The sequence below is a fragment of the Lathyrus oleraceus genome, chromosome 1, assembly GCF_024323335.1.
Source record: "Lathyrus oleraceus cultivar Zhongwan6 chromosome 1, CAAS_Psat_ZW6_1.0, whole genome shotgun sequence".
Classification (NCBI taxonomy): Eukaryota; Viridiplantae; Streptophyta; class Magnoliopsida; order Fabales; family Fabaceae; genus Lathyrus; species Lathyrus oleraceus.
In genome coordinates, this window is record NC_066579.1 from 91,552,506 (window position 1) to 91,566,804 (window position 14,299).

At 28.2% G+C, this 14,299-nt stretch overlaps 1 protein-coding gene across 1 annotated transcript; it reads left to right on the forward strand.

Moving 5' to 3' along the window:
- The first annotated feature begins 933 nt into the window (after nucleotides 1-933).
- Nucleotides 934-2,306, forward strand: LOC127118306 (transcription factor KUA1). Its single transcript, XM_051048488.1, has 3 exons — nucleotides 934-1,450; nucleotides 1,603-1,799; nucleotides 1,882-2,306. Exons 1-3 carry the CDS (start codon nucleotides 1,162-1,164, stop codon nucleotides 2,230-2,232), a joined length of 837 nt encoding a protein of 278 aa, XP_050904445.1. The 5' UTR covers nucleotides 934-1,161; the 3' UTR covers nucleotides 2,233-2,306.
- Nucleotides 2,307-14,299: the final 11,993 nt, after the last annotated feature.

A 14,299-nucleotide genomic window follows, 5' to 3' on the forward strand; every position in this document is an offset into this window, starting at 1 on the left:
GTTGGTAATTAACAACTGTTATATCTTGTGTTGTAAAAAGTGATACTATATCAAATATTTGAATAAAAAAAAGTACCCCACATAAGAGTTTAATCTAATCCTTCCAGAAAGCAAGATTACTTTTGATTCTGACTTTGAATATATCATATCAGAATTTGAAACATTCAAATCTAAAATTGGTGAAAGAAAGAATGTACAACAGTTTGACTCTCTAGTCCTCTTCACCTTTTTCTAATAGTAATAAGATAGAGATATTAATTTAATTGTAATTTCCATGGCAAGTAATGGTGGTTGATGGACACGGTTTTCAAAGTAGTTACTTTCTATGATATTTCTATTTTTCTTTCAAGTCATACATACATAGTAGATGATAGACCTATCTCCCAAAATTTGGAAATTCTGACCTTCTTAATTTGTCTTTTACATAATAACTTCATTGATGTTTGACATTACATTTGGGGACCAAAAAATACAAATTCATAGATGCATATATTTATAATAAATAAATCACATTTTTTGCATCAAAATTTAGATTTCAAATACTATTTTATTTGATTTTAATGTATATTTTTAAAATATATTTATATTAAAAATAAAATTTAAAAAAAGAAAGATATTTATTTTTTAATCTTTATAAATATAAAATTTTAATAAACTAAAATAAAATTAGAATGATTAAAATAAAAAATAAAAAATATATTTGTAGGATAAAATAAATATTTTAAAATTTGCTTCTTTGTTAGTGAATGGATATGTTTTATTGTAAAAAAAAAAGAAAGAGAAAAAGAAGGTGATTTCAATGTGGTGTGTACTAGTATAGTCCATACATAGTACTCACAACTGTCATAAATGAGATAAGGTGTATCTATATATCTTTGTGATCTAGTATTTTTCATTCTTAAAAAGAATTGAAAAATAAATAAATAAAAAGAATTAGAAAAAGTATCCACATTGAATAAATTATGTCCAACCAATTAAATAGTGTTGGTGTGCTTCCAATTTTCTCAAACTCACACCCATCAATCATCATATATATCACCAAACACATAACTTCTTTTGTGTTGGATCTCTAATTTCAATTTCTCCATCTAAGAGACAAAACAAACATAAATTTAGTATTGTGGTGTTTAAGGTTTAAGGTTTGTGTCGGTTCAAAAAAAAATGGGAAGAAAATGCTCACATTGTGGAAACATAGGTCATAATTCAAGAACTTGTAATACTTTAAGAGGATATGGTAACAATTTTCTTGGAGTTAGACTCTTTGGAGTTCAACTAGATTTATCATCTTCATGTGTTTCCATGAAAAAGAGTTTTAGCATGGATTCTTTTCCTACTTCATCTTCTTCTCCTTCTTCTTCATTTTCTTCTTCAAGATTAACCATTGACGATAGAGCTTCTATTGGTTATCTCTCCGATGGTCTCATAGTTCGAGCCCAAGAAAGAAAGAAAGGTATATATATCATTGATTTTCTTCTCTTCTAGTGTAATGGTAAAATATTTCACTACAAATATTTTGCAGATTCGAACCTGCGTCTTTTATATTGAATGTTCAGATAGATTCAATCGATAAACTTTTGTATATTTTGTTATTTTATTGACTAGGAGTTCCTTGGACGGAAGAAGAGCATAGAAAATTTCTTGTGGGACTTGAAAAGCTTGGAAAAGGAGATTGGAGAGGTATCTCAAGAAGCTATGTGACAACAAGAACACCAACACAAGTTGCAAGCCATGCTCAAAAATACTTTATAAGACTTTCAACTTTGAATAAGAAGAAAAGACGTTCAAGTCTCTTTGACATGGTAATTAATCATCTTGTGATCTTAAATTCAAAAGTAAGTATACTTTTTGTTCATCTATATTGATATTGTGGAATATGTTTAGGTTGGTAGCATCAACACAAACACAACGGTTGATTCAATCAACAGGTGTAAAAGGCATGATGATGAAGTTAAGAAAGATGCAACTTTATCACTTCTAAGAACCTCATTTCAACATCAAGAAACAAAATCAACCCAAGTTGAAGTTTGTGCAGAAGAAGAACATGAAGATGTGCCTAATTGGTTACAACCTTTAACAAAATCTTTGAATATGACATTGGTGATACCAAATTCTTCAAATGCAACAACACCACCTGATCTTGAGCTTACTCTTGCAGTTCCCAAGTCTAACAACATGGAACAAGATAAAACTTCCAAGAGTTCTTTCTTTAATGGTCCAATTAGTGTCACTTAATTAGCTTTAACTATTATAAAAAGTTTATATATTGCTCTCTATTTTCTTAAGTACATGTCTCTTTTGAAGACAAATTTTGTTTTTATTTATTTGTCCTCTTTAAATTACAAAATTAATCACTGTTTTGATTATATATATATATATATATATATATATATATATATATATATATATATATATATATATATATATATATATATATGGGGAATGAGATAACAACTAGTTACAAAATCTAGAGTTGTTCCTACGTAGATTTACCGACATAATCATACGAGGAGATGATGCAGTATTTATGTCAAAGGTTGTGCTGCTATAATATCTTCGTCTTCTTCTCAAATTGATTTATGTTAGAAAAGCAACTATTAACAAAATAGAAAATGAAAACGTAAATAGAAAATAATGGACACATATTTGTTTGAAATGTGCGTACTTTGCGACTACAAATAGTTGTAGTTTTGTCTTTTGTATGGTTTAAAAAAGTTATTTATCTCAAATTTATTTCCCAACGAATTTTAGTTCATTTACATCATATTGGTAATTAGAAGTAATCAACATATAATCCATGTATGGTAATAGGAAAAATAAAGAACCATCATAAGGGATTCTAACATTAATTAAGACAACAATCTTATTCACTTATTTTGAAGTCAATCTAAAATATGTATAATAGGTATGAATTAAAGCGTTTGTAACACTGTTTGTAACACTGTTTTTAGGGATTATTTTAGATTGCACAATTTTTTTTTCAACTTATAAAATAGTTTGTTGTAACCAGTATCATAATAACCCTTTAACTATGTAAATCAACTTATCTAAATTATTGTGGAGAAATGTGGTTTTTATATTCAACTGTTCTAAATGCATGTCTCATTTGAATATTAAACTCATTACGATAAGTGTGTCTGATATCCAGAGAGAAATCTCATCATAGTCAATCTGTTACAAGATGAGTCTTGAACTTCTCCCCTTATTTTTCTGTTACTATTAGTTTTCTTCTTTACCTATACTTTCAATCGATAGTCATTTTTCACTTAGAAAATTGAACAAGTTCTCACGTTTTTTTTCAAGGGCTCTATCTCTTTCAAAATAACAGTCATACACTTAATTTTATAATGGCTAACTATAGTCTCTCAAAAGGTGAACGAATCTTTAAACCTAGGAAGAAATGCATAAGATGCCAAATGATTATACTTATATCTTTACGATGACTTGATTTGACACATACAAGAGAATAATTTTGTACTTCACTTGAATCTTTATACTCATGATAAGTTTTAGTATCATGTCTAGTTTGACTTGTAGTTCAGACATTATCTACACATTGCTCACTAGTACTAGATTAATATCTACCTAAATTACTTAATTATTTGAAATTTCCTTTTCAGATACCGACACACCTGTTGTAACTAACTACTTCAACATGAATAACTCATCAAAGATAGCATCTTTGCCATTAATCGTATTCTTTGAAACTAAATCTTATAACTTGAACTCATTCACTCCTTTTGCGTAACCAACGAAGACGTTGGATCAAGTTTAAATTGATCTTCATTGGATATATATGCACTTACGCTGGACACCCAAAAATTCTTAAATTTTCAAGATAAGTGGGGTTGCCTATCCTTACCTCACATACAACATTTCCACCCAAAGAAGCATGTGTTAACATATTGATGAGATAACACACTTGTTCGGTGAGAGTATCGAGCAGAGAGACGGTCTAGAGTGGGTGAATAGACCTTACTTAAAAATTCGACCGATTTTCCAAAAATAGAATATCATAGGTTTTCAAAATTGCGCGTAAGTCTTAAAGCGAAAATAGATATCTTATGCTTGTATTGGAATTCAATCACATTGATAATTACACAATTCACAAATTTTCAGATTGTTCAAAGACAATGATTAATTGGGTGATTGTAGATTACACTAGCTTTCCAGAGCTTAATAAGCGTTAAAGCTCAATTAGGTACAAATTATAACAAAACCTAACCTTACGTAATAAATCGCTAGCAACTGAAATAAACGATAAACTATACTAAGAATTGAAAACTTAAGCATGCAATTATTCTACGAAAATTGAAATAAGAGAGAGAGAGAGAGAGAGAGAGAGAGAGAGAGAGAGAGAGAGAGAGAGAGAGAGAGAGAGAGAGAGAGAGAGAGAGAGAGAGAGAGAGAGAGAGAGAGAGAGAGAGAGAGAGAGTACACCAGGCTCAACTCTATCGTCATCGTAAGATCTTAATTCACTCTTCAATGGTTTCCCATTGGAACCTCGTTTCTTCCGTTATGTTTTGACAAATATTTTCAGAGTTCATACAATCACCAATCCACAATAATGCTGAGAAAAATAAATCTCCTATTTGGATCTTGACTTCTATACAACCTAATACTAAACTCTTCTACGAAATCTTTACTAGATTATCGCTTCTTGAATCTTCTAACTTCACCAATATGCTCACAACTTCGTGTGTGACAATCACCCCTTGATCCCACAGATTATTGAGGGATGAACAGTTTGGAGATTTGATAAGAACTCCATCTTGTTTGTACCCTTCCACATAGTCATTATCAAGGTCAGTTGGAGAGAAGAACCTCCTTATTTTCACTAGAATTTGTCACCACCAATGACAACAATCTCAATCTAGCAAGCTTCCTGAAAAACCTTACCAAACCTTTAAGAACGGTTAGTTTCAAGATAATGTCTCCCTTAACCAATTGTAAATCTCTTATTCTCAAGATCTGAAATGAAAACTAGAGGTTGAAGATGAAAGAATTTTTGTTTGCAAGAGTTTTTTATTTTTAAAAAATGAGAGGGTGTTGATTTCACAAAATCACAATGTAGATTATGAAATTGACTCTTTGAAAATAAGATGAAAAAATGAATTTATATGTGCTTGATATTAAGCAAAAAAATGGATGGAAAAAGTTAGTTAGATTCGAGTCAATAACACTTCATGATTTGGGTCAAATGAGCAAGTGAAGTGAAATAAGAAAATATGAAGAATTTGACTCATTTCTCATGTGATTCGAATCACCTTATAACTCTGTTTCGAGTCAGAGAGGCTCATGATTCGAATCAAGTACAAAGTCTGACTCGAGTTAATTTGGATAGTGTCAAACAGAGAAACGTGACAATCCGTCTGATTCGATTCAAGTGTAAAGTCTGATTTGAATCAAACGAAGTAGAGGTGACAAAGATCTATCTGATTTGAATTAGGTGCAACTTGTGATTCGAGTCACAAAGTTGTCTGATTCGAATCAAGTTAAAACAGGGCTTCGAGTTAGAGAAGTTGAGAAAGTTTGGTTTTCTTATGTTCAATTTGATTCGAGTCAGGATATGCACATGATTCGAGTCATGCACACAAAATCTCAATTTTTCATGATTTTCAAAATACTTTGAGATTTTCCTTTCAACCTACTTGAATCAACCACATATGGTTCTTGTTTCACTAACTCAGCCAATTGACTAAAAGCATTATGATCAAACTCAAATATAACAATTGAATTATGCATGCAAAAATAAAACGAATTAGTTTAAAACTTGTTTCAGAGATGTACAATCATAAATGCGACTCACTAAACAATAATAAGCAAAACGAAAGCGACAAGACAAACATCAAAACCGTAGTGAGGTTCTCCTCCTAAATATATTAAGGACATGTAACTTCAACACCATATGAATTGTCTTTTTCTATAAGTCTTTTAATAATTAACATTCAATAAGAGACATCTTATCTTTTACTAAGAAATTGTAATATGAAATGTAGTGAAACCTATCTAATTTCGATACAATCCATATAGTTCGGAAGTGCAACAACACATTAGAACTTCTAGATCCAAAACCATAAACTCTATTAGGGTTGTTATTTAGTTTGCATCTTGTGAACTTCGTATGATTTATTTTAGGTTAACTACTTAGGCTTGAACGATTACAAGAGTAGTTAAAAAGTCAAATAAAAGTGAACTAGTGAAACCTACAAATCATAATTCAAATATGATTGAATTGTATAACAAATAATTAAGTAAAAGTATTAAAACTAACAATAAATATATATAAAATGCAAAAACATATATAAATAATTAAATCACCCATAATTCAACTAGATTAATCATGTTCAATCTAACTACGATACCATCAAATTCAACCCAATTATCGTATTAGTCAATTTTCCAATTGAACCGAGATCAATAAGGGTTTTTAAAACATTGGTGCAAACCTTCAAAATTATAAAACTTAATTTTACAAAATTAATTTAGTTAAAATATTTATTTTACTAGAGAACGATGCACACTCATATGAGTGGAATTGCTTTTCAACCATAAAATTTTACCTTTTTCTTGAAATTATAAATAATTAGCAAGTCATCAACATCAATACCTACCGAATATAGTATTATGTTTTAAATATATGTACTTAGTGAAGTTAAAACTTGCATATATAATTAACAAAAATTTACAACTAGAACTAGCTCTTTTGTTGCTTGTAGTGTAGTGCTTTTGCTGTGTCAATAACTTAACACAATAGTTGCACCAAAATAAAACTCAACATAATAGAGATACGTGATGCCATAAAATCCATATGATTGGATACATTTTTGTTCACTTCCACTTTTGGTTCCATAAATATTGTTTTCCTAGGTTTAAAGCAAAGTTTGATTGTGTAGAGAAGATTTTGGACTCCACTATCACTAGCTAGGGTTGGAAAGCTAGCCCTATTGGAAAGGAAGACATTTATTTGTCCTATTTTCATTGTTTTAAAAATGAAATAGGGTAAATATTAGATTTGATAGATTCATTGAATCAATGAGTCATGTCGAGTCGGAAAATTTTAAAATTATAAAATAAAATGGAACATATTAAAGTTATATACCTATGTTGTTTCTTTTGATGTATGTGGCATAATGAAAATACTCATTTATGCTAAAGTTAAAGTGTAAGCATGCAATATGCATAGATCAACAACTTACACGTGCCATTTAATAACAATAAATTCTCCTATTGATAAAATAACAACTAAACATTCCATTTATAAATAAATAAATTATTTGAAATGTACATGTGCATTTATGAGGTGACACCATTTACATGTATTATTAGGGGATATTAGCATGTAATTAATGACAAATTTTAATATGGGTCGAAAAACCATGACACTTCTCATCTTTGTCACATCTTTGTCACATAAGGTATGAAATTTGATTCCACCAATTTTATATATCTTTTAGAAAAAATATTATTGCCAAGAATAGAACCTGTTTTTAAAGTAATTTAAACATAAAATTAATTACTATATCAACTAATAATTGATGAGTTTTTGGCACCTTAAAATTTCCCCTTTATATGTTTTAAGATTCGACTTAGTCATCAAACCGACAAAAAACACATTAGATAATCGATAATTAAATTAAAAAGTCATATATTGAACTACATAATAAATTTGGATAAAATCAGATGATTCAGACTAAGGATTAATATATTTGAACTACACGTTGAAATCGATAAATTCATTGTTTTTTTGTGTGCAAACATAACGGATCAAGTTGAGTGTCGGATTGATCAAATTATTTGATTTATATATATATATGATTGATTTGATCGGGCTCGACTGAACCTAACTAATATTTAATTAATTTATTTTATTATTAATTATCATCTTTATAATTTAATGGTGACATTATATACTTACAAAAATATAAATATAAAGATATGCAGTATGATATTTCGAGTGACATTGTCGCTTAAAATATGATAATGACCTATAAATGTCAAATAATATCATAAATATTATAACGTAATAATAATGTTTTTTTTCAATAATACATTTTCCTTGTTTGAGCAATTTTAAAATATTGATAGTTTTTCTTTCTAAGGTAAAAATAAATATTTGTGAATTTTATAAAAAAAATAGTTATTTTTATGGGTTTAGCCGGAAAAAATTAAATCGACCAAACCCAATAGATTTACCTGCCAAATTGGCTTAACCGAATCCTCCGAGCGTTAAAATTTCTCGGTTGAAATTAGATATTTAGAATGAAATTACAGTTTGTGTCGGATCTAAATTTTGCATCAAATATCAATCCAAATCGATCCATTGTTCAGTTTTAACTCAAACATATAAGTTGATCTCAATAATAAAACTGAATAGATATTAAATTAGATTGAATCAAATGACTCGAATACTAAATCTCTAAATAATTTTAAAAACTCATGACACCTAACAGGACTCAACAAATAGTATTAGAGTCATGGTTCGGCTTGGAGGGAGAGCGAGAACTAGATCTTGTGTTGAATCCTGTTATAGGATGTGAGAGACTCAGGGAGATTATTGACTACAATCGCATATGAATATGTTATGTGAAAGACTCTTAACAATATTTACTTACTAAAAGAATATTAAATGAAAAATGGACAGTTTATTTTCTCACGAGCCTGCAGAATGATTGATTTTACTTAATTCAGACGAAAAAATGATAACAACTTTAATGATAGAATGTCCCTATTGATTTGGCATATTCTCTTCTGATAGTCTTTGGTTAAGCTTCATTTCCATCATATCCTTATCTTCATTTCTATATTTTAGTCAAATTAATGCCTAGAGTATCAAAAAAGCATGTGTGGTGTACGTGTTCTGTCATACTCTATTCATTAATTCTATCCTGGATTTTATATTTCATCAATCAAATTGAAATATGATTGTTTTTATTCGATATTTGTCAGCAAATACATATGAATAGCTAACAAACAAACAACAAGTTGTGTTGTATGATAGAATTTGTATATTTTTATGAGCACTTTTTAAGATCTATGACCTCTCAACCAACCATCTGCATCCTCTTTTTACTACATGTGACCAATTTGCAGGTGTTCAATTATTTGGATTTATCATTCAAACAGCTTTTGTATACATGTTTTATTAATGTTCACATGAAAATGTGTGGATCATATTACTTTGTTTTCTTATGTTGTACTATCTATAGTATTTATGTGCTATTTATGGATACAAAACTATAGAAAATAATATACATCAAACTTAACATGTCGACATATATGATAATTATTATACATGAAGCTTAAGTGTCATTTATTATAGATTTTTTTAAAATAATAATTATTTTATATGTTTAATAATAATTTTATTAAAATTTATTTAAAAATAATAGAATTTATTTCAAATTCATTTATATTATATATTAAAGAATAGTTTTGATATTCAATAATTTAGATATTTTAACATAATAAAAAAACACATTTATAGAAAGAAAAATATATTTCAAAAATTATTTTTATGAGAAATTGCTTAATAGTATAATTTTTTAATTTAAATATTTTTTTGAAATTTATCATTAAAAAAATTGTAACAAAAAGAGAATTATTCAAAATAATTATTTTATATAAGTTGTCTTAAGAAACTATTTAAAATGATTTTGCATTTTAATTTTTTTGATTAGAAGAGATATTAGAAAGAATACTAATTAATAGTAGTGTGTTTCTGAAAACATCCTTAAAAGCTAATTAAGGATCATAATATGAAGAAGTTGTTGTATTGAAAGAATATGTGAGAAGAGAAAAAAACAAAAAAAAGAAGTGTGTGGAAAAAGAGAATATGAAAAGGATTTAGGTTTTGGGGGGACAATGGCAAGCTGGTTATACAGAGCAGAGGAAATGTTGGATAGCAATATATCCACATATTATCATATAGTACAAAATTATTAATTGGGGACCATTATTTCAATAATCTAGCTAGCTCTTTTATATGATGTTGATTTCTAAATGAAACAAAACTAGGAACTATATGGCCTCAATATTAATTGCATTTGTCAGAATCTGTTGCCATGATAAAAAATCTTCACTTGGTTGTAACTAATGGATTGTGCAGTTAATAAAATTTACTTAATGACGAATCTTATAAAATAATCTGAATTTGAATCTTATCATTGAAGTTACCACCACGAGATGTCAAATTTTGACTTTACCTTAAAATATATAATTTGTACCAGACAAATTTATATTCACTTTTTTGTATATAAATGTGACACAGAGAAATATTTGATTTTGTTTATTAGGTTTACTTCAAATGCTTTGTGGGGATAGAGATATAATTTGAGGGGGTGTGATAAAATTTTAGCCTAGTATATTTCTAAATATAAGGCAACAAGATAAAGCCCATAATGTGTACATTTCCCAACATGAACAACTTTGTAAGCCAAGATTAGGATTTTGGATATCTTATCCCCAAAGTTTGACAAATTTTTTACGATAAATTTGAGAGAAAAATATAATTTCAATGATAAATTGGTATAGTTTTTTTGTTTTAATTTTGAAATAGAAAAATTTAAATTTCATGAAAAATGAACTATTCTACAAAAGAATAATTTGATAAAAATATCCATAATGAAGTTATTAATTTATTAAAAAAGGTCATAATGAAGTAGATAAAGTAGTTATTTAATTTTAAAGTAGGTTTGAACAATTTAAATTGTATAATATTATTTTTTAATTTCATTTTAGCAATAAGAAAATAAGGTCATAATGAAAAGATAAAAGAATATTCTCTTAATCTTAAATATTTATTAAAACATAATGTTATTAAAAGAATATTCTCTTAATCCATAAAAAGTAGTTTTCAAAATAAAAATTAATAAAATCTTATCTAAGATAAACAATGATTAAATGAGTTGAATTTTTTTATTTGTTTTATAAGAAATTGATTATGATAATTTAATAAATGATTTTATATCAAAAAGTCTAAAAAATAAAATTTACATAAATTATTTATAAAAATAAATAAATTTTTTAAAGGCCAAATTTTTAGAGTTCGCTTTAGGCCTCAATATTGGTTGAGACGACGCTCACTAAAACACCCACATATTTTCATAATAGTAAAAATACCCTTGTCAAAATTTAACGATAAAAGAACAAATGAAAAATTCGATAGTTCAATTGACAAATCTGATATGAATAGAAAGATCTGGTAGTGCAATTGAAAATTCTGGTATACACTTTTACCGTTAAAAAAATAAATTTAACACTTTCGAATTTTTTGATAAATCTGGTATGTTTTGTATTTTACAGAATTTTCATAAAATCTGGTATGTTTTGTATTTTACAGAATTTTCATAAAATCCGGTAGTTTATTTCTGATATGCAAACAAAAACAGAAATTTACACTACTGCAATTTTCAAAAAATCAAGTACAATATTGTTTTTTTTCTTCGAAAAATCCGAAAAAAAAGTCATAGACTTTTGAAAAATTTGATAGTATATTTGAAAAATCTAGTAAAAACTCATAGATTTTTGAAAAATATGGTTTGTATTTGAAAAATTCGATAAAAATTCATAGAGTTTCAAAAAATTCGATAATGTATTTGAAAAATTTGGTAAAGTTTGAAAATTTCGGTAAAAATTTATGAGATCCCTCAAAAATTCGATAAAACTCATAGATATCCCAAAAAAACTAGTAAAAACTCATGAAATTCTCTAAAAATCGGATTAAAACTCAAAAAAATTCCAAAAATCCAAAAAATGCAATATTTTTTAAAAACGTAAAAAATCACAAAGGGAGATATGGTAAAAGTACTATAATTGTGAGGTGTCAGGTCAAAGTGTGGGGGCGGCGGGATAAAACCTTAGGATTTATGAGGAAGGACTAGTGTCTCATTTCTACAAGGGATTTGCAGTTCTACTCAAAGCCGACATTTATGAGGATTGTTTTTTCCATCCTTAGTGGTGAATAATCACTCTTAGAAAATTCGATTTTTTTTGAAATGATACGAAAGTAAATTTTCGTATGCCCCACAAAACACACTAAAATATTTTGTAAGTGAGTCACTTCTATTTTGCCAAAAAATAGTACGAAAGTTTTCATTCTCAATCAAGTGTTGTACTTCAAAACTACATTATTCTATTTTTCTCATCATATGAGCAAAAGAAGGTAGAATTTAATATAATGTACATATATTTCCTTACTCATTGCTTGTAAGAATCTGGTTTAAAATAAATGTTGTGCTCGAAAGCTAACTTTCGTATTATTTTATTAATAATTTACATTTTTATCTGTATGATCTTATAGTGATATGATATTCAAATATGAAAAATTCATGCATATTTTTTTGGTAATAAATTTTTAATATTGAGTGACTAAAAAGTATTAATTTACCACGTAGCGTTAAAAATTTGAGTACATTTGATTTAGATTATAACACTCCAACGAAAATTAAACTATATGCTGATAACAACGTTTAAATCGTGATGAATCATCTAAAAAACAAATACATAAAATAACGTATTATTAAATGGTTCAAAATGTTTAATAAAATGAATAAACAAAAATAAATAAAATGAATTATTTAAAATTTGATATAAAAGAAAATGTGATAGAACATAACAAAATTAGAAGAAAAAAACAAATATAAATAAACATATTTTTTTTTATAAAAAAATAAAAAAGAAGTGCATTGATTATGATTTCTATTAAGTACAAAAATTCGAAAATAATTTGAAGGTGGAGAACAATTATAATAAGTCAATGAAAGTAGTCGAGAAAAATCACACAAAAGAGAAGTACTAGTAGTAACACGAAAGAAAACGAATAATTTTGGAATACTAAAATAAAACTGAAGATATTTTAGTTAAATATAATAATTATTTTAAATATTAAAGTTAATATTTCCTCTCTTTCTCACCAAATCCCCCAATTAGGAGGAACGCAAAAAGTGTGTTTTGGAGGGATTTTTCTCCCCTCATCTCCTTTCCCCTTCTAAAATTTGAACCAAACATATTTAATTAGAAATTTTCCCTCCCCTCCCCTTCATCTACCCTGAATCAAACACCCTCTTAAGTTGTGTGGGTACCTTTAGGCGATTAATACATGAACGTTTAATGTGGGTACCTTTAGGCGATTAATACATAATTATAAAATGTGTTACAAGTTAGTCAGTCACCCCATTGCATGTCGCTTTAATTCTAAAGAGAAGTATCTTGTTTCTGACATGACATTAAACATGGTTCAAGCCAAAAACATACTTGAAACTTTGAAACATAAAAGACCTCATAGTTACTCAAATATTTAGCAAATATACAATGTGTGTGCTCGAAACAGCAAGGTGATAAGAAGTCCAAGAATTGAAATGCAACAATTGTTGAAGCTTTTGGATGATGATCATTATGTATCTAGGTACAAAGTGTGCGAAGACGGAGAAATCGTCAGAGATATATTTTGGACTAATTATGATTCCATTAAGTTGTTCAACACATTTCTCACTGTGCTCATAATTTATTCAATATATAAGACCAACAAGTACATACTTTTACTTATGGAAACTATTGGGTTACTTCTACGGAAAGTGAAAAAGAGGGCAATGTTACTTGGACTTTAGAAGTGTGTCGGACCATGTTGAAGAACCAAGAAAACATGCCAAAAGTATCACTACAATATCCTTAGTTCGATTCGTTAGTACCTATCGATACATTCCTTGAATTAACTTATAAGACTTTTTAGCCTTGAATTAACTCTGGTTGATACTGTTTTTCTTGCATGAGCTATAAAGAGTTTTTCTTGAGGACAAGCAAAGGTTTAAGTGTGGGATAATTGATAACACTGAATCACACCGCGTATTGGACTCGGATTGCACATGTTTATTAGGTCTTTATTATCATTTTCCTTGTGTTCTGCTTTCTTTTGTGTTGTTTTCAGGTATTTAGCTCTTTCAGGACCTTTGTAGAAGAAAAGAAGCAAAAAGACCAAAAAAATAGGGTTTTCGACAAATATTGTACTCGTGGCGTTCTGCATAGCGGTCGCTATAGGAGAAGCCATGACACATCAGCCCTCAACCAGGAGGAAACTGCCACGATTCCATGAACTTCCCCATTTACTCACATGGCGGGCGCCATGGAGGGGTGGCGGGTGCCATGGAGGGGTGGCGGGTGTAACACCCTTCTAAAATACCCCAAATATTTAATTAAAAATAACAATATATCAATCAGAGTAATTATGCAATTAAGGGTGTCACACAATCATTTCACACCATTCACCATAATATTTAGTCATGCTCATTATTTAACTCAAAACATA

What these genes read in the sequence shown, in the direction of transcription:
- LOC127118306 (XM_051048488.1), top strand. Translation starts at nt 1,162, where the DNA reads ATGGGAAGAAAATGCTCACATTGTGGAAACATAGGTCATAATTCAAGA. An exon ending in AGCCCAAGAAAGAAAGAAAG is followed by an intron (nt 1,451 to 1,602) that starts GTATATATATCA and finishes TTTATTGACTAG; the next exon opens with GAGTTCCTTGGACGGAAGAA. An exon ending in GTTCAAGTCTCTTTGACATG is followed by an intron (nt 1,800 to 1,881) that starts GTAATTAATCAT and finishes GAATATGTTTAG; the next exon opens with GTTGGTAGCATCAACACAAA.